The sequence below is a fragment of the Quercus lobata genome, chromosome 6 (genome assembly GCF_001633185.2).
Source record: "Quercus lobata isolate SW786 chromosome 6, ValleyOak3.0 Primary Assembly, whole genome shotgun sequence".
NCBI lineage: Eukaryota > Viridiplantae > Streptophyta > Magnoliopsida > Fagales > Fagaceae > Quercus > Quercus lobata.
Window position 1 is genome coordinate 24,213,769 of NC_044909.1, and position 27,688 is coordinate 24,241,456.

Consider the following 27,688-nt stretch of genomic DNA (forward strand, 5'->3'; position numbering starts at 1 on the left):
CACTAAAGCCCGCCAATCATGAATAACATCTGTATGCTTTGGCATAGCAAAATTGAGATGTTTAAGCTTAACATAATTGGATATTTCTTCTCTCTTTTATATGCCCACGCATGATTTGCTCAAAAAGAAAAAATATGCGATGAAAAACAAAAGCAAAAAGAATCAAAATGATTTTAAATGTGGTTGCAAGCATGTTTCAAGGAGATATGGGAGTTATAAGATGTACCTCGAAGGTGACCCCATCAAGCAGTTATGATTATGTGTGAATTAAATTGATCTTCTCATATCTCAAATTGTCATAACATGAGACACTTATACACTTTTGTGATTTTTTCACACACAACATGCAAATTCTTTGCTACTTTTGATACATGTGCATGTATAATGTGATTTGGCCATCACAAGGGATACATGTGTTAATATATGCTCACTAAACTTTTTTGACTTGTTTTTGAAATATAAAATTGGTTAGACTTGTTTAGTGTGCGTGTGTGTTTTGGATCATGAATGCTTTGCATTTTCTTGTTGAGAGATGTTTTTGAGAGCTTAAAGTGTTGTTTGGATCTTTGGTTGAGTAGTTTGCTTGATTGCATTCATTTCTGTGTTTTTCCTCTACTTGAAAAGCTTTCTAATCAAGCTCGACAGCATCTCGATAGATCTCGACAAATAACTATCTATCAAGACCTTTGGACTTCTTTTCTCGATAGTTCTTATTGCATCTTCGATCCATTGATGCTTTCTGGAATTTGTCTCGACAGATTCTCGATCCATCGAGAAAGTTTCTGTTTGCCGATAGCTTCTCAGCAGCTTTTCGATCCATCAAGGCATTTTTGCCATAGACAAATTTTCTATAGCACCTCGACAGATTTATTTGTTGAGAATTAGTGCTCGATAGATCTCGACAAATCCTCGATCCATTGAGACGCATTTTCTTTAAATAGTTTCAGCGCAAAATCAGATCTCATTTTTTCTATCTCTCTCGACAGAAACTTGCCTTTTCACCTCCCAAACACTTTCTTCTCTCTCAAAACCTCCTACCTTCTTGGATTTCGGCCTAGGTTGATCATTTCTTCTCTGGTATGATCTCTCTATCCCTCATTCTTCTTGCATTTCACGCATTTAGACCTAGGTTTTGGGTTTTCTTGAAATTTTTGGGGGTTTTTGAAAATTTATGAGTATTTTGTGAAATTTTTGCATTGGGTTTTGCTTATATGACATTATATGCTTATGCATTGCCTTACATTTGCATGTTCACAATGTTTCATGCATTATAGATGTGCATTTATATGTTGAAACTTGTGTGCTATTAGGATTGGATTGGGTTGAACCCATGATGCAATTTTCTTTGCACGTCACATGCTCATGCATTGTTCATGCATATGTACCTTTTTCATTTCAATATTCTGGTACTCTTTGTGATAGTGTTTCTTTCTCTCTCTCTCTCTCTCTCATAGTCAGTGCATGGCACCCAAGCGCAAATCTGCTCTATCTCAGAACTTTCTTCGTTCTAGGGCATATTCTTCTGATCCTACTCCTCTTCATGTTCGGTTTTGTGATGAGTTAGACCGCCAGGACTTCTCAGAGAACTTCTCCAAACATGGCATTCATTCGGAAAGCCACGTAATTCTACCGGACTTTTCCAATACTACTCTACCCACTTTCATTCACAGTTGAGGATGGGAATCTCTATGTGAGATACCTGTGAGTTGTCCTATCGTGATCATTCAGGAGTTCTACTCCAACATGCATGGTTTCAATACTTCTATACCTTGGTTTGTTACACAGGTTTAAGGTACACGTATCGTAGTTACTCCGGAGCATATTTCCGATGTACTACATGTTCCGAGGGTATTGCATCCTAATTACCCCGGGTGTCCATGTCTGAGAATTGTGTCCAAAGATGAACTTCTGTCTCTTTTATGTGAGACATCTTCTTCATAGGGTGATCGCCAAAACACCTTATGCTTGGGCTTTGCAAAAGGTCCGAGGTTCCTTAATATGGTGATGACTTTTGTTCTCCATCCCTTGTCTCACTATAACTCCATTACCGAGCCTCATGCTCGCTTTTTACTTTCCCTCATTGAGGACCTTACTATAGACTTTCCCTTTCATTTCATTCTCTGCCTAATAAATGTCTATAAGGATACGGAGACCTGTGATAAGCTTATCTTTCCTTCTGCTATCATGAGTATCATTCACCATTCTTCTATCCCTTATCCCGAGTCTTCTCACTTCACTGTCATGGGTGCCATTAGCCTAGCGTCTGTTCGACGGAGTGAGGCCCAGCTTTAACCAAAGCGGCCATAGACTGAGATGGCGACTCCTCCAGCCCATTCCACTCCATCCACCTCCTCTCCTTCTTCTTTTGCGGGTGGTGTGACGCTAGAGGCCATCATGGGTGCAGCTTAGGTGCATGGATGCTCGCCTCGATAAACTCACTACTGAGTTGTATCAGGTGAACACCCGTGTTAGTCGTATCGCATGACGACAGGCTCGTATAGGTGGCTTCACCGCGTCTCCGTCTCCCTCTCCATCTCTGCAGGCTTCTAAAGACAAGGACGATGATGATGCGTCTCCGTCTCCCTCTCCATCTCTGCAGGCTTCTAAAGACAAGGACGATGATGATGGCTCTGGTGATGATGATGATGATGAGGATAAGGATGCTAGCTCTTCCAGTGATGAGGAGATGACCACTTCTCAATGACTTGCCTTTTGTCATTCGTGACAAAAAGGAGGAGTAGTTTTGGGTTAAGAGTAGTCATGTACTTAGGGGGAGAGTTAGCATTGGACTTTTTGATAGGGGGATTGTTTATATCTTTTGAGGGATGTAGTGAGGATTTATGTACTTTTATTTTCTTTCTTTTTAGATACATTATCCTTTTTTATACTGGTCTTGTGTTGACACCTTATTTTGCAACATGCATTTAACCTCACATGGAAGATAAAAGGATAGTTTTACCTTGGAAATATGTATCTTGATTCTGGTCATTAGATCATTAATCTCATTTCACCAAAATGATCTTGATGTTGTAACGATCAAATTGATTAGTCATAAGCCTTAATTGGACCATCAGATTGAAAGTTATCATCAAATCAAATTTTAATGGCCGATATGCACTATCACAAATTGAGTCCGACTATATGTGATTATGGACAATTGATTCCGATTGATTATAATTATAATCTATTTGAGATTAATGACGTGTCATAATTTGATTGGCTAGGACTACATTTTAGGGTAAGGTTGCACACACTTGGTGCAATTATCTTTTAATTAGGGTAAATTTGGAACTAATTAAGTCTGAAATGAGAGTGATTGGAGCCTATTAATGTTAATTGAAAATTAATTTGGGACCTATTAATGTTAATTGTACTGAAATTATTTTCTAACAAATGACATTTGCTCACCATTTCATTGATATCTCCCAGAATATTTTGAATTTGTGAATGAGGTTAATTTTCCCAAAAACTAGACATCTGGGGCTTCAATTTGAGCGTAAGAATGAGACAATTTCGATCAGAATTTATGAAGATATGATTTTTTGAATTTGGCTCTACAGCCTATTATAGTAGTTATGGGAAAACCGAATTTTGTTTGTTTCTCACTCCCACCAATCTCTAAATTTAATGCACCCGATTTCCCCAAAGACTATAAAATAAGGTCTAGGTTCAAAATTCCTTATCAACCCTTATTAAATTACCTTTCATTCATATTTTCTCCACCACTACTATATAAATCCCCCCCCCCTCTCTCCTCCATTCCAAGACAACACAAAAACCCCCTCTCTTCTCCTCTCTTGAGTTTTAGTGAAATAGAGGAGTCTTATCATATCTTGGTCTTCTTAAGACTCAAGATATTTAGTGAGACTCACTCTCCCTCTCCTAACTCTTCTTTCCCCCACCCTTAGGACCTTCACCAAGAGTCTCCTCCTCCACCATATGGATCTTGCATGAAGGTATAATCCATTTCCTTAACTTGTTTTTTTTTTTTTATGTTGTCATGATGAGAATTTAAGATTAAAGCATGATAGTAATTATTTAAATTCCATTGAATATGTTTGAATGTTCTAATGTGTTCTTCACATGTTGTTGATTTTTTATCACATGTTCATGCATAACACTAGTTTTGATCTTAAATCCACATCAAAAACATGAAAATGATGTTTGTTTAATAATTTTTTCAAATCTCTGAATCTAGAATATCACCATCCACACACATTTACTAGAATTTATTTTTCAATCCAAATGAAATGTTTAATAAATTAAATTAGGGTTTATCACATGCACACACATTAAATTCAATATGCAAATTGATTGATAACATATTAGATGATGTGATATGAATGTTGGCCGCCGTAGTCTAAAAGACCGGTTTCACTAGGTAAAATGTGTGCCTAACACCTTCCCACCTTGTAACATATCCTCCAAGCTTAGATCAAGAGTTGATAGATCAAGTAATTTTCAATTTCTAGATTGTAACTAGGAAATAAAGCCATATATTTTATCTTAGATTGTATCTAGAACCAAAGTCATGTAATTTTCCTATAATCAATGTAAATTCATTTTTAAATTAATAAAATGAGGAATTTTTCAATCTTGGTTTTCTTATTTATTCCAATAATTAAGTAAGTGGCGACTCCATTGTAAAACCCTTAATCTAAAGGCGAAAATATAATCAGTTGAACATCCATTTTGAGAGGCAATAATACGACTCCACCCATTCACGTGGGTTTGGCCCAACACCATAAAAAACGGGCCAGGGGCGCAGTCTCTCACATCTTGTGACTATTTAGTAATAGCAAATATTGTACTTATATCTCTTTTATACATATGATGATGTTGTTATCATTTCATCTATCTCTCCATATGTTGTTTCTTTTCTCTCTTTATACTCATGTTTATTATTATGTATGCAATCATTTATTTCATTTTCACACTAAGATGCCTTGATGAGTTTTGTTTAAAGTGTTTCCAAAAGACAGGTTGTCAAAATTTATCACGCCATGAACTCTCTTCTTGCAAAGTTTTTTAAGAGTTTGTGTTAGGATTAAATTTTATTGTGCTCAACAAGTGATTATGGGTTTAGTGATTTATAACTTCTCTCATACTTCATTTGTTTGTTGTGGTTTTGTCACGGATTTCCAAAGGGGGAGATTGTTAGGACATATGTGGAACTTGTTAGAACATATGTCATGTAGAATTAGCTAATCATTTGACAAAACGCATTTTACATATCATTGGGTAAATTTAGAATGTGTTTAATACTTCAATGAACAAGAGTTTAAGTCTAGTATTGAAGCCATGCAAGTCCATCCAAGAAACAAGTGAAAAAATGTTGTTCATTAAAACTCGACAGATAAATCTATATGATTTAATGTATAATTCTCGACAGCTCTCGACAGAAGTTGCATCTATCGAGAATTATGAAATTCAAATTTCTAGATTTGTTTTTCACGCATATCCAAGTTATTTGTGTAGAATTTCTTTTCTCACAACCCTAGACATATATAAGGATTATTTTAAGGGGCGTCAAAGGTGATGTAACTTGATGCAAAGTGATTATTCACTCAAATTGTGACCGAAGACAATTTGCCCTAGTTCATCTTTATTTAGTAGAAGCGGCTGCGTCTTTGCGCCAAAGGTTTTGTAACCAAGGAGCTTCTTGATCTTCATCATTTGGATAAACTAAAAAACTTTGCAGCCAACATTTTTCTCAAGTTGGTGTGTTAGTCACGTACTTGGATCCATGCATAGATTGGTTAGTCACGTACTGGGAGCCGTGCATTGAAAGGAGAGATTGTCACTACATTGCAAGTCCAATTAGGTATGGTGGTAAGGGTTCAACTGTAGGTTGGTATTAGGTACTGGGATTCCTTTTACTTGTAACTGCTTGTTTTGATAATAGTGGATTTTTTGGAGTGGTGACCTTAAATTTACCTAGTGGATTTTTGCCTTGGTGGTTTTCCGCATTTGTAAACAAATCACCCGTGTTAAATTTAATTTCTGCTGTATTTAGTTATTTAATGATTTATTTGTGCTACCACACTCATTGCATGTAATTGAATCTAATTAATATCACTTACCTAATTAATTTGATTAAGTTACTAAAGGGGTCAATATATTCTTGGCCTATCAAAGGTTAGAATGATTATGTTTAAACTTGGTTGTTTTTTAAAAATTGCATGAAATTTTCAAATTGCTTCACAAAATTAACCAAAAAATTATTGAAGTACTCTTAGATGCTTTTTAAGAAATGTATTTTTTCTTAAATTTCCAATGAAATAGATCTTAGTAAAATGAAATTGGATCCAAAAAAAAATGAATGGCTCTATCCGCGTAAAAGCCATTTTTATTTTCAATTATATGTTGATAGGCCAAAAACATATCGACCCCTTGTGATAAATTAATTAATTAATTAATTAGCTACGTTTATTAATTAATCAAATTAACATGCAATGTACATGGTAGCACAAACAAATCACCAATTGAACTAAGTGTGCAGCGGAAATTAAATTGACACAGTGATTTATTTATGAATGGGGAAAACCTATACGGCAAAAACCCCACCGGATGATTTTAAGGTCACCACTTCCGAAAATCCACTATTATCAAAACAAGCAGTTACAAGTAAAGGAATCCCAATACCTTATACCAACTTACAGTTGAACCCTTACCCCAATACCCAATTGGACTTGTTCTGTAGTGACAATCTCTCCTTTCAATGCACGGCTCCCAGTACGTGACTAACCAATTGCGTGGATCCTAGTACGTGACTTCAATCATCAACTAGAGAAGGTTGGTGGCTGCAAATTTTTTCAGTTCATCACACAGTAAAGATCACAAAGTTGCTTGGTCACAAAACCCTACGGTGTACAAACACAGTAGCTTCTTCACAAGAAAGATGAACTAGGACAAATTTTGTCTCTGGTCACAATTTGCTTGAACAAAACTTTGCTCAACACTTGTGCAACTTTTGTTACCTTTGACGGCCCTTAAAATAATCCTTTTATATGTCTAAGGTTGTGAAAAAAGAAAGCTCAAACATATAATCACGGATTGGGTGAAAAACAGACTCAAAAATCTGAGTTTCATAAACCTCAACAGATATCCTATTTGTCGAGTTGCTATCGAACCATGGGATTCAAACAGCTCTAAGTCTCAATAGATACTAGCTGTCGAGCTTTAATGAACAACATTTTTCACACTTGATTCTTGGACAGACTTGCATTGCTTTAACACTTGAACTTGAAACCTTATTTCTTAAAGCATTAAACACATCCTAGATCTATCAAATTACAACTAATGTACGTTTTGTCAAATGATTAGTCAATTACATAAAATAGTGACATGTGTTCCTAACATGTGTAACACATATGTCCCAACATATGTATTGCAAATCAAGCTAGAGAATTTAAATTTGGTTTTGCAAACTTTTTCAAAATTTTAAAGTAAAAAGACCTTTTTTTTTCTTTTATATATTTTATCTACCACTTCTTAGTACGCCATAGTCTATACATCCCACTCTTTATTTCTTTATACATGTATATGAGAGAGAGAGAGAGAGAGAGAGAGAGAGAGAGAGAGTTTTTTTTACAAAACACTATTGTGCTCTCTTGTAACAAATCCATCTAGTTTTTAAGGGGAATAAAAGGAATTTGACTTGGTTTGAAATAAACACCATCTAGAAGAATAAGAGGAAGGGAGAATTGAGGGAGAGAGAACTTTGAGAGAAAAAAGTGAAGAATAATAGAAAGGAAGAATTGAGGGAGAGAGAACATGAGAGAAAATAGTGAGAAAGTTATGTTTTATTTCTTTAATTATGAAATGCTATGTATTACAATTATTTATACAAGCTACTTACAAGGTTTATTGGCCAAAATAACCGACAAACAATGTGTAACCAATCTAGCTCCACTTCTTGAACACTACTACTTGCAATCTTAACTGAATTCGCTCCACTACTTCTTTTTATACCCTCTCCTTAAAAGCGTATTGTCCACAAAATGATGATATTATTGTTGTCCATATCTATGTTGGGTTCTTGAACCCTTTGTTATCCATTGGTAAACGTCTTGTTGTTACCTTATACTTATAGAGACTTAGTTAATTTGAGAAACTCTTGTTCCTTTTAATCTCTAGGTTGACTGCTCTGATATCAACTGTAACGAATCCATTTGGTTTTCAAGGGGGAACGAATAGGAATGAAAAGAATTTCACTTAATTCGAAGCTGTCTTGCTCCAAGAAAAAGAATAGAAAGAGGGAATTGAGAAACAGAATTTGAGAGACCAAAGTGAAATAGTTCTGTCTTATTTCTTCAATTATGAACTCATATGGATTACTAGTATTTGTACAAGTTACCTTTATTGGGCCAACAAAATAAAATAATGATACACGTCGAGGCCAAAGTTTAATTTTATATATATATATATATATATATATATGTAATGTTCATATGTAATAATAAACAGATTGGATATGTTCCAATAAAATGAAGCTTTAGGAGAATATAAGTGTCACCATAAATATTAGGGAATTTATCCTTCATTAGTTAAAAAGTGTGAGAGATGTTGTCAAAAAAAAAAAAAAAAAGTGTGAGAGATCGCGGAACCAATTTAAAGAATATAAATATGCAAGCAATTATTCAAGCATTCAAGCACATGAGAAGCATTTGAATGTGTGAGCAGTCATTTGAGTAGGAGAAGAGCACATTGTCATGCAAGCAATTATTTGAGCACGTAAAAGGCATATTAGTGTGCGAGCAATTATTTGAGCACATGAAGAGCACATGGGCATGTGAGCAGTTATTTATAAAAGAATTTGTTTGTTTCAAGTTGTGAGATGATGCAATAACTATCAAGGATTGGGTATAAATAGGAATCAGTTTTTCTTTCACAAACATACACATAATCTGACAAACCAGATTTCATTCCCAATCAACGGAAAGATAATTTCATGTTTGTAAGTGTGCACCGCCTCTCATGAATTATCTTGAAGTAGGTTTGTAACTTAACTTGGAGTATTGTAACTTAATTTTGGTTTTGTACTTGTGCGATCTTGAAATTTGATATTTGTAACTCATTACAATATCAATAATAATATTTATATGTTGTTTTGTTGCTTTGTTCTTGGTTGGTTTGTACTTTTGAAAGTCCTATTGGTTTAGGTAGTGGCAAAGCCCATCTTTTTGGAGCAAAGTGTTGGGTTATAGATTGACCTCAGTTAATTACCCAAGTTGATTAATTAGATCAAATTACATGCAAATCCAATTAATGCACAATCAAATTACCAAATTAAATGAAGTGTAGCGGAAAATAAATTTGACATAATGATTTGATCAAGACAGGAAAAACCCTTGCAGACAAAATCCTACTAGATAAATTTCATGTCACCACTCTTGAAAAATCTGCGAACAAGTACAAGAAATTTTGCCATATCCCAAAATATCTACCTACAGTGGAACCTACTGATCTATAAGGAAGCTCAACTCCAATCTCCAATTGGACTACTTCTTGTAACAAACTTCTCATTTGCACAAATCTCCTATTTGTAACTAGCACTGCAACAATCCTTTTAATTGTTGTAACTTTGTAAAGTTCTTTGATTCCTGCTTTGATGAATTGGTAGGCAGTAGCAGCTTGGTACAAAATTCTAGGCGCGCAAACGTCTTAACAACTCCTTTTATGCATGTATCTCTCTATGTCTATGATGACAAACATAAAATATGTTTTTTATATACTTTGGAACCCCAGTGCACGAATCCTTATAAAGATCAAGTCATCATGGATTGAAATAGAAAATTAATTTTTAGTTTTCTCGTAACTCGATGGATTGAGAGATATCAAGCTTGGTATCGAGATTCATTTAATTCTAAATAGGTTGACAAGTGTTAAGCCATGTATCAAGACTTACAGTTTCATCTTTTCTTGAGCATTCTTGTGTCTTCAATAATACCACTTATTAACACTTGTTGCACTTCTTGAACACACTATAAACTAATACTCAATTACAGATAAAGTCCATAAATATGGCAATACATAAATATATTTCCCTCACATAAAGTCCATAAACAACATTTCTTGAGCGTTTTGATCTCAAATATGGCAATACATAAATATATTTCCCTCACATAAAGTCCATAAACAACATTTCTTGAGCGTTTTGATCTCAAATATGCCAATACATAAATATATTTCCCTCACATAAAGTCCTGTCAATACATAAAAATATGACTCTTGCATAAAATCATGTCTCATAGTATCTTGGTGAAGAGCTCATTAGAAATAGTTTGCGCTCTGAAACAACTTTCAAGACTTATTGACCAAAATAACCAACTAAAGCTTGTAACCAATTCGGCCACTTCTTGAACAGTTCTTGCAATCTTAATTAACTAACCGACACCTTTTGTAACCTTACTACTAACTAACTAATCTTGTAACTAACTTACTGTTTTCTGACTCTTCTTGATTATTTACCAAGATTTCTATTTGATTACAAGAATTACACCAATAATTACACGATAGGTTTTTTTTTTTTTTTTTTTTTGGTTATGTAAGGAAGTAATAGTATCTGAATTTTTTACTAGACTATTTCTATTTATGAAAAATTCTAAAAACTCCATTGATGAATAGTATTGTGGATGAAACTTTGGGAATTCTACTATGGTCTTTCAAGTCCACTGATTTTTGGGTTTACGGCATTGTAATATCTTATAAAAACTTTATAAAGTGTTAAGAGGGCGAATATATGACATTTGTGGATGATTCTTTATAAAGTGCTATTCAATTTGGCTAAAAAAAAAAGTTTTGAAGATTCAGATGCTAGTCCTTAGTCCTTACTAGTTACTCCTTAGGCTAAAGCAAAAAGAAATGTGATCGTGGTTCACGGGGGCGGGGGGTATTTTGATAATCATCCACCCTCTTACCAAAGGGAAGAAAATATTCCAACTTCCAAGCAACGTCAAGAAGATAATCCTCTGAAATTGCTTTGCAGCCATATTTATATTCAGTGATCTACCAAAAATATTGAGAGTCTGTTCTGTCCACAAGAGGACTCTAGTCCTAGTCCTACGGTGCTAGCCACCCCCTTGAGTTGACTTAGCTATGCTAGTTGTGGTTCCTCAACAATTTCAAAATCTGCAATTATTTTGATGCACCCAAACAATTAATAACACGCATTAGGACTTCTGATTGTGACTAAAAAGACTCCTAGATGATCAGATGCTCACGCTCATGGCATGGGATTCTTCTAAGAAACTCTGTCTCCACCAAAATTCAATGACTTTCCTATTTGATGGACTGCCACCAAGGTCATTCAATTCACAGAAAAACAAAGAAGAAGCCACTCTCTTTTCAAGGAGACTACCTACACTCTTCAAATAGGTGTGCTACCTATAAAAACTTACGACATTGTTCACAGTTACAAAAGATTTTACTCATTTTTATTTGAATTTTTACTTCCTAGTAATAACTTACCAAATATTTTAAATTTTAAATTTTTTACGGACTTTATACTCATCAAAAGGTCCTATTACCAATGATTATATTTTTTGCCATAACTATCTTATTTGATAGATTATGACTAATAGTATATTATTTTTACATAAACTTACCACTCATCTCATATCAATTAATTATTTTATAAACCAAGTATAAATGCTAATGTTAAAAGTGATTCTATAACCACAAACTATTTTATAACTTTTTTATTATGAGTTTGGCTTACCTCTAGTACTTTTTTAACTGAAAGTCTCTTTTTGTTTTAAATACACAATGACAAGTGGTAGTAAATTTTAATCTCCACATTTTATTTAATTAGTAGGTGATGTGGCAATTTCTCATTAAAATAAAAAAAGATTCCAATTAAAAAAAATACTAGAAGTAAGCTAAATCCCTTTACTATAACTCTTGTGGGCAAATTATATGTAATTGTCTATTACTTATATATAGGCTCACCATAATTTGTTTCTCCCAATTACACTATGCCACGTACCAAAAGTATATAAAATTGAGACAAAGAAATTATGAAATAATGTGGTAGCTAGATATTTAAAAAAAAAAAAAAAAAAATTTATGTTAAAAGTCTAAGAGCGCGTGAGAACAGTTTCCATTGAAGAGCAGTGGGGGATGTTCCTTAGCCAAGAAAAAAATTGGAAATAGCAAAGGAAAATAAGAAAGAAATCAAAAGGGCTTTCCACCTGGCCACTGAATGAAGGAATCCAATGCCTTCGCCTTCTAGATTAAGTCACGATATCTCGCGTTTGTATTCATATATCTCGAAATAATAGCTTCCTTTTCCTTTTCTTTTTCTATATTCTGGTAATCGCCTAAAAATAGAATCAGCGCAATTAATAAGATTACATTTTTCCTTTTCTTTTAAATCTTTGTGACAAAATTGCAACTTCGCATGTCTCTTCTTCTTCTTCTTTTTTTTTTTTTTTTTTTTTGGCTACAAGCCTAAAATGGTTTGAGATAAACTTCTTTAAAATCAATACTTAAAATCAAGGGTATTTTAACTATTTTTACTAAACCCAAACCCCAGAGTTGTTTCATGCCTCAAGTTTCTTTGGTATAAAAGTTAAACTTCTTCTATTTCCTTCTAACAGTATGGACTGCATGTCATAACATTATTGCAATTATATGCTTTAGGGGGTGTACAGGTAATCAATGGTAGATAAATAACAACTAAAGATAGAAAAGGAAGCGGGAGAAGTAGGGAAATGTTCAAAGTGTTAAATGTTATTTGTGATTAGAGAGCAAATTCAATATTTGTTATTGGTAATTTTTGTTGTTGGGCTAATTGTTTTGGGCTTGTATATTTTATTTTAGATTTTAGATGTATAAATTTTTTTATGGCCTTTAAAATGAGGAAAAATGTTAGAGCTACAATTTTTTTTTGCAAATTACAGAAATGGTAAGTGATTATTGGTAAGTAAAAAAATTGATGTAAATGGAGACCCAGATGTGAACTAGTAATAATTTGTACCTCAACAGTTTGTAAAAATATTGTAAAAAAGTTTGTGGTTATAGCATTACTATTGAAAGAATCAATAATATTGTTTAGGGGCAAGGGGGGCAAAGTGTAATTTTATAAAAAAAAAAAATTACTAAAAGTAGTAACTATATATTTTGGGCACAATGCGCGGTTAGTGCCACTTTTTTGTGTTTGGGGAGTACGCCTCGACTGAGTGGACCGGGGCGGAGAAACAAGGAATCGCCACCTAGTTTTATGGTCAAGGAACCATGAATATAGCACCCTTACGTGGAAGAACTGATCTTATTACTAGAGTATGGGTTCAGAGTTTAAATACGACTTTGGAAAGGTATTAGGCACCAAAACCGCCCGACACATGGTTCGGCTTCTATTCACTGTGTCCTACTTCTTAATCCTATTAAAGGCATATTCAAAATTGTATCTTAAACACATACACCTAAGCATACGATATGACATTTCATCCCAAACCCTAACATACATCTATCATGGCAATCATTTTATCACAAACCCTAGCATACATCTATCATGGTAAACATCTCATTCAAGGCAGCAAACAAAACAAGGCAGCAAGTATACATGGCAGAATCACAAACATGGCAAGATCCAAATAAACATGTGATTGCATCAAGAACAAATCATCCAAGTAAACATTTTTATATTCGTCATCAAACATATACGCAATGCATGTTCATATGAATGCATGACTTACCTCACTTATCTTACTGCATCTTAGCACCCATGCATCAATGGATGGACATATGAATGAATGTTCATGTATTAAAGCAAGAAAAGAAAAGAAACCCTAATCTAGCACATTAAAAGCAAACAAGTAATTAAACAAAGGAACAAAGACTTAAAAAGCGTAAAAAGGAACAAAGCAAAGGCATATTATGTGAAAAAAACAAAGAAGCAGAAGTAGAAAACCTGAATTAGGGTTTTTGAACATGAGTATGCGTGCAGATACATAGGCCTACGTACGTAGGCCAATTGTATGTGTACACATACTCGTGCCTAGAAACCCTAATCCAGAAACCAAGAACAGAAACTAAAAGGAAAAAAAAAAATCTAGCAAGCTAGTATGCTTTAAAACAAATAACAACTAAAACATAAACTAAACAAACATGTTAACACATAAACAAAACAAAGAAACAAGATTAAACGCAAGATTAAAGGTAGAAATGGAAGAAAAGAGGTTAGAACATATACCTCAAAACAAAAACTCTTTTAGCTTGATTTTGACCGTTCCCCTTAGTCAAATCTATTCACAATCAAACAAAAATAATTAGTAAATTTCAAAACTCGAGGATCAAGACCACAAAAGGTCACAATCAAAATAAAATTGACTTAAGGATGTTTTGTGAAAAACTCCCTCTTTGATTCACTATTTCTAGTGAATCTTAGGTTTTCCTTTAGGATTTCTTGTGTGTTTTTGAAATATACCATATAAGGTTTTACATAGTTAAAAAATGAGGGTTTGGAATGGCTCCAAAACAATGTGGGATTCATTTCAAACCTTAGTCTTTAATGTAGAAAACTTGTATTTCATAGGTTTCTAAAACCCTAGCTGTGTGCGCAGGTCCGTGCCTGTGTACGCATGCATCAGACTTGTGTACGCAGGTCAAGGGTTTCATTGGCTTTTTATTTTCCAGAAATAGATTCATTTGCTCATAAAAATTTATATTTTCCATTTTGACACCTCTCAAATCAATTTGTAATCAGATTGGGCCCTAAACTAACCTCGGGTCTTAGAATTTTAGCATCATTAGGGAACAAGGCCCGAGTCATAAGGGGTACAAAATGTGGTTTCTACATATTTATACTAGTAATTATATATATATAAAACCTTTTGGGGGTGGGGTTGGGGGTGTGGGTGGGGGGCATTGCCCCCAAAGTCCAAGTGTGCCTCCATCCCTGCCATGTAAGCTTGTAAAGATGACAAAGTTCTGTAATTTTGAGGCCTAACTTATCCACAACCTCCCATGAAACAACATTTTTGTAGCTGTCTCCATCAATCTCCAAGTTTCATACCATTCCACCAATGTTGCAGTAGTGTGGAAAATGCACTGATTAAAAACTAAACTGTACTGGCCAGTTAAACCGAGAACCGGACCCGAAATCGGTCCAATCAAAAACTGGCAAAAAAATGGTCAAAATGGTAAAAACCAAGAACTGGTCTCTTTTTCAGTTCTTTAATCGTTCCGGTTTTTAAAACCATGGAAAAATGTTACTTTGCAACCAATCTTCTTGGTCTTCCTGTTTAGGTGCAAAAAATATCTTTTTCATAACTAAGGCAACCCTTTCTTTTTACTTTTAGTCACATCCAATAGTTTCTTTAGTACAAAGATCGTACACGGAGTAGTCTTCAGGTGAGTTTGGTTCAGTTTTTTGAGATCGTGCTTTTTAAAAAAGTGGTGGTTTTAATAAGTGCAGTTTGGAATTGGCTCTTTTTAAAAAGAGGGTGTTTTGTGAAAATTGTTAAAAAGTTCTTTTTTATAAATTTAAAAAAAAAAAAAAAAAAAAACCGAGTGTTTGGTTAATATTCAAAATTGCAGTTTGATGGTAAATTACCAAAAATGACAAAATATATATACTAGAATTCTTTGATACTTATGACTTATGAGTTACCTTCTTCTTAATAATAATAATAATTATTATTATTATTGTTGTTGTTGTTGAAATCAATCATAATTATAATCTTCATAAAAAAATCATAATTATAAACAATTTTTAAAGTAATAATAATGTTATAGAAGTATTGTAAAAATATCGTGGACATAGCATTTCTCATAAGATTATATTATAGTAATTTTTTTTTTTTTTTAACTTCTGTAATTTATCGTCCACACATTTCATTTCATCCACCTTTTATATTATCTTACCAACCTTCATATTCTTTCAAGATTGATCTTCTTCTTTTCTCTATTTTCCTTCATAGACACATCCCTAATCTTCAGAGGCCAATTGATATATATTCTTTTCTTTCCATAATTAAAAGGCTTATTTAAGGGTGGGGACATTCAAGAGAGTGCTCTCTCTATCTCACTGTCATAGAGAGAGAGAGAGATATTCCATTGGCATGTTTGGCGAGGTGTTAGGTGGTGAAAACGACATTTTAGGCAATGCACAAGGTGGCGAGATCTAGAAGATTTCGTTGAAGAGTGAGGCGTGGCAAGTCTTGCAAACAGTTTGGTCACCAAATAACACGGATTTTCTAAGAATGGGCTCTGTTTTGTGGTTAAGGTAGAAGGGTAAAATTGAGTTTTTGAGGAAATGATGTCGTCCAATTTTGTAACGGAAATTGTGATGTAGCTAAGGTTGTTGTTCCACCGAGATAAGGAAAAATAAAGTTTGGTAAATTCAATAATTAAAACCACTAGGGGTTAGGGTTTGTCCACCAATACTGTTAAGCATCCACTACCAATCCAATTTAGTACACAATTGGGTAAGTAAACACATAAACTATTCAATTGGAAGATTTAGAAATAAGCTTTATTAATAGAACTCTCTTTGGTTGATTATATTCATCAATTGTTCTAGCAATTTAGTTTAGAAAATAATAACTTTGCTAGAAAAACTAAAGAACATCACATACCCTAGAGGCAATGCTATGGCAAAAGTAATATCTAACAAGATTACCACTTTTTACTAGAGATATTATAAAACCATATTCTAACCATATTCTAAGACTAGAAAAGGTTCCAATAAAATAAAATTGACTTGATAATGTTTTGTGAAAACTCCCTCTTTGATTCACTATTTCTAATGAATCTTAAGTTTTCCCTTAAGATTTTCTGTGTTTTGAAAAGGTGTTATGTATGGCTTTATATAGTGAGAAAATAGGGGTTTGGAATGGCTCCCAGATGATGTGAGATTCGTTCCAAACCTCAACATTAGTGCAAAAAACTTGTCTTTCATAGGTTTCTGAAACCCTAACTGCATGCGCAGGTCTACACTTACGTACACATGCATTAGACCTGCGTACACAGGTTCTGGCCTGCATACGCAAGCCTAGGATTTTCTTGGCCTTTTATTTTTCAAAAATATATTTATTTGCTCATAAAAAGTTATATTTTCCATTTTAACATCTCTCAAGTCAATTTGTAATCTGATTGGACTTTAAACCAACCTTGGGTCTTAGAATTTCAGTATCATTGGGGAACGAGGGCCTGAGTCATAAGGGATACAAAATGCAGTGTCTACCGTTATATGCACCAAATACTGATTAGATTGAATGCAATGACAGTGCATCTTGAATTGTTGTTTTGAGACCACACAAAAACTTTGCTACCATTTGTTCTTCACGTTCATTGAGATCCACTAAAGCCACTAACTGGTAAAATAATTCAATGTGATCGACAACATTGTTTTGATGCCTTAAAGTATGTGATTGCTTGTACAATGCTTGCATAAAGTTGAAAGATAAAAAGGAAGAGAAAAAGAAAGAAAGTAGAAAGTGACATTTTAGAAGCTTGGAGTATTAACGGATAAAATAGTAGAGATGCTAGTGGGCACTTCTAGGGTATCTTTCGCTCTCCTGCAAATAATTTACTTCTTGCAAAATTCCAAATGCTTAAAATGACTATCTGATGGTTCATATTCCAAACCCCATAGTTTTGTGCTCACCGTAGATAGTGAGACTGTTGTGAGTTGGGGTTAAGATCTTTTTAGTCCATTTTCTACTGAGTGCATCTTATAAGTGTGTGTATGTGTATTACATGTATTAATATGCCTACAATTATTTATTTGCTTCCTCTAAATATTTGGGCTAACAGTACTTGAGCTAACAATCATTGGGCTATTTTGTTATTGTTTTTTGGTGTTTTAGAGTGTGCTATTTTGTACACAGACCGATTTACAAGGCCCACATCCTGCCGAGAGAACCAGTCGCAACTCCCTCAAAGCTAAGCAGCCTTGTCCCAAGTCCACAGACAGAACAAAAAAGGCCCCTACAAGGCTACAACCAGTCCACAAACTCTCACAGGGTTCAAACTCCCTTTGAATTATGGTAGGTCTATTTTGATATTTGGCTCCCACCTTAGCTCTTCTCTGGGAAAGGGTTGCAGGTGTATAGGGCCTTGTCTTGGTTCCTACATAGGTATCTTTTGATGCCTTCTCACAGGTTGGTCAAATGGATTATCAAAGTTGTTGCTAGAATCTGTATCAACATCTTCAATTTGCTCACCATTACTCCTGTGATGATGAAGTAGGCTTCTTACTTCCGTAGACATGGTTGTAAGTTGCCTCCTTAACAAATTATACGATTTGTTCTAAATTCACTAGAGGCTCTACTTCATGGATTGGTGGTTGCTATTGCCGATTTGGAACTCGTATTTTCTGGTTCATGAATTACAAAGGCTTTCTTGAATCTCCTTGCCCCTTAACTTGAGCACAAACAAATTTGAGGTTTGTTTAGGCTACAATGACTGGTAAGGCTCAAAGAAAAAGCAAAAAAAAAAGATTCTTGGTCCTTGACTGCAAAATTAAATCCTTCATAAATTTGGATCTACAAAGTAATTATTTAGTCTCATTTAGATGTTTTTCACTCATGGTAGTACTTGCGGCATAGTTGACACAAAATTAAGCATAGCCTATTTTTCTGGACTTGAAAGATAGAAATGCCCATTATTAGTTAGGTATTTGGATTAGCTCTTCAACATTTGTAATAACTAACTTGTAACCTCATACATATACACGTGATACATTCACAAATAAGCATAACTAAATGTGTATTAAAATTTTATCAAGTTTATATAATATATATATATATATATAATGTTTGTATATTTGAAAATATAAAATAGCTACTTATATATAAAATAGATAAAAGTTTATTTGAATGAGAGAAAACTTCATTTAAATTGTTATTGTGGAAGGGAGTAACTCGAGGGTAGAAGGGCATGGCGAATGAGCTTCCTGAGAAGTCAGATGGGCCCTACTGTTCATCGGTTTGGGTCCAACCCAGGCAAGGTAGCCAAAAACCAGAAACCGAGTAGAGAATGGCTCGCCCGAGGAGCCCTAGGAGCATGCCCTCCTCAGGAGATTGGGGTCCAGCCTCAGAGCCCCTAAGGCAATTGCTAAGGAAGGAAGTAAGACAGAGTAAGTAAAAGCATGATGTATCTTTCTAGAGAAGCACCCATTACCTCCACATTCAATACTCCTTGCCAAACCACCCTACCGCATTAAATGGAGAATGACCCCCTTAACAGTACCTGCATAGCTTTCACAGCCTATTCTACCACCACCAACAAGGCAGTGATGGGACAAGTATCCAAAGCCAAATTTGAAAGACGTCCAAGTGGAAGGCTAGGATGCACTTCCTCCTACTATATATAGAGAGAGGCAAGTCCCCCATGAAAGTGGCTAAGAAAAAAGTGCATGAAGAGTTCCTAGAGAGAGATAGAGTGAGAGAAAGGGAGAATAGTAATTTTTGAACATCTAAATTAGAACTCGGGCTCCTCGAACGGACTGAGGAAGACCTTTAATATACGAAAATTATTCCTTAGCTTTATCTTTCATTTTATCCTTTATCTTAATTATCTTTCCTTTAGTACTACTAAGGTCCCTCCATATAGGCATGGGCTATTGACTTTGACTATCCACCTCTTCCAAATTAGTTGTATTGGGCTTACTTAATCAGCCAACCCCTCAACTCATTGGGTTGGGCATGTTTTCAGTAGTTTTTGCCCCCTACAATTGGTGTCGTCTATGGGAATAGTCATCACCCATCTTCAATTATGGTCCTAAGAAATCAAGAAATGGCAAATTCAAGAGGTGCAACTTTTGCTCAAGGTGAAGGACAAGAGTTCATTGGATCCAGGCAAAGGGATGAGTTCATAAACTAGGAGCAGAGAAGGGATCGTGAGCTAGCCCAATCTGCTAGCGTAAGGGCTGTGTCCATTCATTCGGACCACATAAGTCAAAGCCATTCCTAGTCCATAAGGCAACCCTCACATGACCAGGAGATGCATTATCTTAGGATGGAAGTTGGCCATCTACAACAACAACTTCGCCAAAGGGTGCATATAAGAAAGCATAGAATGCCTTCGCCAAGTCCAAGCACCAACTCGGAAGGGGAGTGGAGTTATAGACGAAGGACCAAGAGTCCTCAGAGTAGTACCTATGAGGCACCCTCTCACTCGTTTAGGGAAAAAAGGCGTCCTCACCAAAGGAGCAGAACACCCCTCCAAGGGAATATGGAAGATGATGCCATGAGTAAGGCCCTACGCCAGATCTCTCCATCACCTTTTTTCGACTATATTGAAGACGCGAAGCTCCCCCATCGCTTTGCACAACTAGCTTTCACGATTTATAATGGTTGAACAGACCTAATTGAGCACATGAGTCATTTCAATCAAAGGATAGCCATTCACTCCAAAAATGAAGCCCTTATGTGCAAGGTCTTCCCATCAAGCCTCAACCCTACCGCCTTGAGATGGTTTGACGGGTTAAAGGAGGATTCTTTGATCTTGTGAGGAGTTAACGAGGGCTTTTAGTGCTAGGTTTGTCACCTGTAGCAAGGTTCCAAAGATTCCTTACTTTCTACAGCTATAAGGAAGGGAAAGTCCTTGAAAACCTACTCAGATAGGTACTTAGAACTCTTTTAATGAGATTGACGAAGATTTTAAGGATGTGGCTGTTCGAACCTTCAAAGTGGGGCTTCCCATGAACTCAGACCTAAGGAAGTCCCTAACCATAAAGCCTGCTCAGGACATGTATCAATTGATGGATTGCGTTGAAGAGCACAAAAGGGTCGAGGATGACCAGGCCCAAAGTAAAGGGAAAGCGAAGGCCTTTACACTCGAGCGAAGGGACACTCAGCTAGATCATTTTGGGCCCAATCGGCCAAGGAGGGAATTTTTCAACATTTGTATTAGAACTCAGGCTCCTTGGACAAACCGAGGAAGACCTTTAATAGACGAAAATCATTCCTTAGCTTTATCTTTCAGTTTATCCTTTATCTTAATTGTCTTTCCTCAGTACTACTAAGGTCCCTTCATATAGGCTTGGGTTGTTGACTTTAACTGTCCGCCTCTTCCAAATTAGTGGTTTTGCGCTTACTCAGCCCCTCAACTCATTAGGTTGGGCTTGTTGTCAGTAGTTTTTGCCCCCCACAGTTATCCATGAAATTCTCAATTTTTATTTGTCCAATCTCTATTTGTATAATAATAATAATACCATATATAATAAAAAATATTGATAGCAAATGTTATGAAATTTGTTCTATGCTAGAGTTTAGTTTATGTTGATTTAGATTTGGTCTAGATGAGAACGAAACCAAAGCTGAAGCCTAAGTCCAATATAGATATAAAATCCATTTTCATTATTTGTTATTTATTTTTTTTAATTTTTCTCAATCCCCATTGCCAACAACCACGTTAATACCTTGTAAAAGTCAAACAAAACCTTTCTTTCTTTCTTTTAATTTTATTGTTGAATCTTTGGCTTTGCACTAATAATAACTCACTTGGCATAATAATTAAAAATTATATGGGACATATGGGAAAAATTAGACTCCAATTAAAATTTTAATTAAATTTTCTCCTAACTTTGCTATATATATATAGAGAGAGAGAGAGAGAGAGAGAGAGAGAGAGAGAGAGAGAGAGAGAGAGAGAGAGAGAGAGAGAGAGAGAGAGAGAGAGATTGTCATTTATTCTCACAATAGTGGTTAAATGATTTGATATGCCCATTATGACTACTTTTTACCCGTCAAATTGATAAAATGAAATTTTCTAAAGTATTATTAGCAAAAATTTATTCCAATAAAAAAAATGTCAACTTTATTATTTTTATGATCTCATTAAAAATTAAGAAAATAATTAACTACCAAAGTAAAATGAGTATAATTTTTTTTTTTTGGGAATCTAGCTTGAAATTAGGTTATAATTTTTAAAAAAAAATTTAATAGATACAATACAGTAACAACCTATGGTGTTTGCTTTATCATGATAGATTTATATCATCAAACTAAAATATTAATTGGTTTTTGGTGTAGGAAGAGTTTAAACTCATATTTCTTATACAACGACAAAAGAATTTACCTATTAAGTTAATTGAAATCCATAATTTCAAAAAAAATTAAACCATAGCAAAAAAGTATGACAATTTCATGTTTTTATTTAGTTATTTTTTTTGTCTATAAAATTCAAAAAAAATTATTAAATTTTTGAATCTCTCTCTCTCTCTCTCTCTCTCTCTCTCTCTCTCTCATAATGTGATATTTGTATTGTTTAATTATATCATCAACTTACTTAATCATACATAATTAAAATAAATAACCAAAATTCATTTTTAGAGAATTGTCTTGGTGTGTGCTTAGAAATTTGAAAGTCATGTTTTTCATTATGTGTGTCTTCCCTGTTTTCGTGGCCCTATGACGAACCTTTAGAATAGGTATTAGTGTTAGAGAAGGGTTTCCTTATCTATTGACATGGCAAGCATAATATTCCTACCCAATTGAGTCATTAATTTGTATATCCACTTAACAAATGCTACATGCACCCACAACCTTTCCCATTAATAGAGATAGAACAAGAATTGATCGTCATATCATCACTTAATTAAAGTCAATTATACATTAATAACAATGTCACAGTTGATAGGGGTGGTGGAGTAATCAGTAATGGTAGGTTATATATTAAATTCTTAAATAAGAGATAAGCAAATAGTTCATTATTATGTTCCCTACAAATAATTATCTTTCTATCAAGCAAATCAACTTATTTTAATACACTTGTGCTCTACCTCTTGACTCAAAAATATTAAATATTCCTGAATTGGAGGTTGAAATTTAAACTTTCATTTTTGAATAATTGCTCATATAATGATTGTCTTTTATCTCTCCCCCCCCCCCTCTCTCTCTCTCTCTCTCTCTCTCTCTTTTCTTGAGCAAAAAATTCTCTTTGTCCTTACTTTCTAAGGATTTTAAAATGATTATAATTATATAAAGAAATAGGAATTTTAATTATAGGACAAAAGATAAAATAATAATGTTAAAGTACAACAAATTTTATAATTTGTTGTTTGTGGGAGTGAGTGATAAATTATAATTACTATAAAATGATATTAAGTGTCAGTTTGAATACAATTTATTTTTACTGAAACTAAAAATACTATAGTAAAATAATTTTTAAATATATAAATAGTGTCATGCGACCCGTGAATAGTGCACTTTGTGAATCCATGTGATGTTACTGTTCATACGCGTTGGAAAAAAAAAAAAAAAAACATGCAGAAAATGTAAACATATTTGGAAAAACGTGAATTCAAACACTCACTAATATACTAAACACAATCTATTATTAAGACTATAAAAAAAATAAATAAATAAATAATCATAACTTATCATTATATTAGTTATAATTTTTGTTTTCGGTTGAAAATTTGTGGTGTAGTCCAAAGAAACACAAATTTCGTCTCTTTTGTCTTGATTTTTATTTTTGTATAAAAAAATTATTGAAATTGTGCATTAAATGATAAATTCAAATAAAATAAAAGGGACAGAAAATGGAGAAAAACGTGAGAAGTTGAAATGAAAGTACAGTGGCCCTGACTTCGCGAAACCCTACCACCATACCACAAAATAGATATAATAGATAGATAATTAAAAAAAAAAAAAAATGTATATATATATACACATATTTGTGGGCTGGGGGCACTACAAATAGCACCGTCCCCCCAGAGGTTTTTCTTTCAACAATTTTTCTCTTTTTTTTCTCAAAAAAAAATTTCTCTCTTTTTGTGAGAGAGAGAGAGAGAGAGTTTCTTGAATAATAAGTTGAGAGAAGAAGAAGAAGAAGAAGAAGAAAAAGGAGGAGGAGGAGGAGGAGGAGGAGAGCATAGAATAGATAATAGAATAGGTTTGAGGTTGAGAGGGAGAGAGAGAGAGAGAGAGAGAGATGGGGAAGTACATAAGGAAAGCTAAAACAAGAGGAGAGTTAGCAGTGATGGAAGTATCTCAGTCCTCTCTCGGGGTCCGTACACGCGCCAAAACCCTAGCCCTTCAGAATTCTAACTCTAACTCTAACTCTTATTTACAGCTTCGTAGCCGCCGCCTCCAAAAGCCGCTACCAAACGTTGTCGTGAATGGTACCCACGACTCTAAGCGCCACAAGAACTCTAACGCCACCACCGCCGCCGCCGCCACTACCACCGCTAACGACAACAACAGTAAAGAGGCTCATATCCTGAATCACGATGAGATTGTGGGTGTGGAGGACACTAATCAACAAGAAGACAACCTTATTAATAAAACTGATTTTGGGGTTCAAGAAGCTTCTTTCGGAGAAAATGTTTTGGACTTTGAAGCTAGAGAGAGGTGGGTCTTTCTTTCCTCTTCTTTTTATTTAAATCTCTGTTGTTTGCGCTGAGGAAACGAGAGAAAAATCTGTCAAATTGGATTATTGAATCATAGGGTTTCTTTTTTCTCTTTCTTTTTTATATTATAAAATTGGGTTATTCGCAGGGGAGGGAATTTCTAGATTATGTTCGTTTTATCTTTAAGTTTGAAGACAGAGAGAGATGGGGTTTTCTTCCTCTTCTTTGTGTTTTTTTTTTTTTCTTTTCTTTTCTTGAGAAAACGAGGGAAAATCTAGGAAAATTGATTTTGAATCATGGGGTTTTCGTGTTTTTATTTTTATTTCATTGGGGTTAAGAGAAAGGGAGGAGGGACTTACTGCATTTAGTTCGTTTTCCTGGGTTTGGAAGCAATAATTTTGGGTTTTTTCTTTTCTTTTTTTTCTAAGCTGTTTGGTGGTGTAAAAAATGGTGGGGAATTATGAGGAGTTTGAAAATTTTAATCTTGGGTGTTTTCATCTTCTTAATTGAATATTAATACAACTAGTAGTACAAAATTTTGAAATTCTACCTTTTGAAGCATTTTATATAGCTTTTTCAAAGCAAAGTAGAAGTTGGGCTCTTGAATGTTTTGGTTTGAGATGGTTAATTGCTGTAAAAATTGTACAATTTTTTCATATTGGAGGAGAATCAAAGTAACAAAACCGAAGATAGCAATTTTTGAATTTTCTTCTTACTTTAATTCCCTACGTTTCTTGGCAACCAAACATACTTTAGAGTGTTTTATTTTATTTTATTTGGGAGTTTATTCAAAATTTGTTTTGATTGTTCAATATTTGTTAAAAGCTACTCTCTGTTTATTTTGTTTTTTTTTTCCCATTTCTTACAAGTGTTTTCTTTCAAAGGTCTGTTTGTAGTGTTTTTTTTTCCCCCAATTTTTTGCTAAGTAATAAGAACAAGAGTAGTAGATGAGGGCCACCAGGCATAATCCCAAATTAAAAGGGGAAAAAAAAAACAGTTACGTTTGTGTTTTAATGTCTTACCTGCCTATATACAAAAAACCGTTATTTTATTTTATTTTTTTTTCCGAGTGAAACGTTCAAAACTGGCTTTCTGAAATTTGAAGAACGTATTAATATCAGATTTCTACTATTATTCGCTGCTGCTTTCTTCGTTATATGTTCTGGTTAGTAGAGAAGAATCACTGCTACTGTTTGTTTGTATCTAATTTGATTGTTTACAGACTGCTTTGTGCTTCATAATGATGTTTTTACTTGTTTCTAAAACTCAGATGGTACTGACACATGAGCTTCGAAATGGAATATATCCTATATTTTGAAGATATTGATCCCACTGCATTATACTTAATTGGAAGGAACAAAATTTTTTGTGTGGTGCCTTTCTTTGGCCATAACTTGTTAGACTCAAACTAACCTGTAGGCTGGTGACACACAGCACGTAAGAGAAAACTATTATTTGATATTAGAGGAAACACCCATTTAAAAACATCATAGAATAAAAGCTCAAAAAATAAATTTAATTAATTAAAAGAATTTAATTTCACCACAGAATTACAGAGTCTTCTATGGAATTTTGGTTACTGAATCATGTCTAGATTATTATTATTTTTATTTTTTAAAAGAGAAAATTGTCTTAACGTTTGCTTTTTTGTGTTCTGTTGCTATCCTTTATATGATTGGTGGGGTCTTATTACAGTTGGGAAATATATGTGGGCTATATCTTTCATAAATTGGTGCAGGGGAGCAGAAGATTTTAAAAAAAAAAAAAAACGACAGTGGGATGACACACAAAAATATTAGTAGATACTATTCCTTACTTATGGTATATTCTTTTTCATGTGGATATTTTTTTATCATAAAGTCCAACTCAACTCTCAGCTTTAGGTGCCACCGTTTGTGATACAAAATTTTCCATGCCTTTTAGTTTTCTGTAATCTTAATGCTAACAACAGGTGTATGTTTCTGGTAGTTCTTTATTTATGTTGTATATAATAAAATTAATCTCTATTGTGACAGGAGCACTAGAGAATCCACACCTTGCAGTTTGATTAGGGACCCAGATAACATAAGAACCCCTGGTTCCACTACCAGGCCCACTTGCTCAACTGAGACTAACCGCAGAACACAGAATGCAACACAGAGGCATATCCCAACATCACATGAAATCGATGAGTTTTTTGCAGGTGCTGAAGAAGAGCAGCAAAGACAATTTGTTGAGAAGTATGCTACATTTTGTCCTCCTGGGTTTTAAAAAAAAATCTTTAAATAAGTTCTCTTGCTTGTAAAATTCAAGATCCATTTACATCCCATGAGCGGATATAAAATAATGTTCATCAATTTGGGTTTTCTCTGCAGGTACAACTTTGATCCTGTCAGTGATAAGCCGCTCCCAGGGCGTTATGAATGGGAGAAATTGGACCCTTAAGAGATATCAGTGTTCCATCAGGGCTTCTTTTCCTGCACAGTCTCAGTTGATCTTGGAGCTTAGGATTTTGAATTAGCAGGAATTAGTTTTAGTTGGAATGGTGATGGTTTTATTTCCATTTTTCATCACCCCAATCTTACTTGTAAAGAAAAGTAGGACTGTCAAAGATATGTGTAGGCTAATGGTCTGTAACATAACAGAGGTAATGACTTTGTGAGTTACACAAGTAACACAAAAAATACAAATCAAAGTCCTTTGTCTAACAGATCATCTGAATCTGAAGAGGGGAAGGGAAAGTGGGTTTGTAAGCTGTAGGGGTTAGGGTTGTTCAGCCAGCCAACTAGGTCAGTAAGTAGAATCTATGTGGTACAGAAAATTTACTTTTTTTTTTTTTTTTTTTTGGGTACTGTATTTCTCCTCCCCCTCTCCTTTGTCAATACTTGTACTGATGGAACTTTGAAAAACTGTGGAATAAACATGACCCGTTTCCCTCTCTTCATTGTTTTGTCTCATCCTTTATCATTTTACTATGTTGTGCACAGTTAATCTTTTGCTTCTTTATCAACACGTGAGACAATGCATCTTTCAATCAGCTTTTGATGATGCTGCCTCTCATTGTGCTCTAAAAACAACATTGTTCAAAGCCTACTTACTGCATTCATTCATGTGAGAGACTGGTTGGTGGCTTGGTGTCGCTGCTGGTACTGGTGGGGTTACATTATTATTATTATTATTATTTGTGAGTGACGTATTGGAAGAATCTTGTCCCTCTCTCTCTCTCTTTCTCTCTCTATTATCAAGCTCCGTCTTCGTCTTGTTCCTTTTTAAATTCTCTCACTTCACCTCAGGCCCGAGATATGAGACGGTTGCAATTTTTTACAGCTTAAATAAATTCGCACCATTAATGAGTGTAGAATTTAAAGATTTAGCCTCTAAAAAGAGGAACGGCAAAGATTG

The 27,688-nt window shown here is 34.4% G+C and overlaps 1 protein-coding gene across 1 annotated transcript; it reads left to right on the top strand.

Annotated features, from left to right (window-relative positions):
- The first annotated feature begins 23,750 nt into the window (after positions 1–23,750).
- On the top strand, positions 23,751–27,230 carry LOC115949627 (cyclin-dependent kinase inhibitor 4-like). The gene is made up of 3 exons (XM_031066903.1): positions 23,751–24,308; positions 26,323–26,526; positions 26,662–27,230. Exons 1-3 carry the CDS (start codon positions 23,890–23,892, stop codon positions 26,729–26,731), a joined length of 693 nt encoding a protein of 230 aa, XP_030922763.1. The 5' UTR covers positions 23,751–23,889; the 3' UTR covers positions 26,732–27,230.
- Positions 27,231–27,688: the final 458 nt, after the last annotated feature.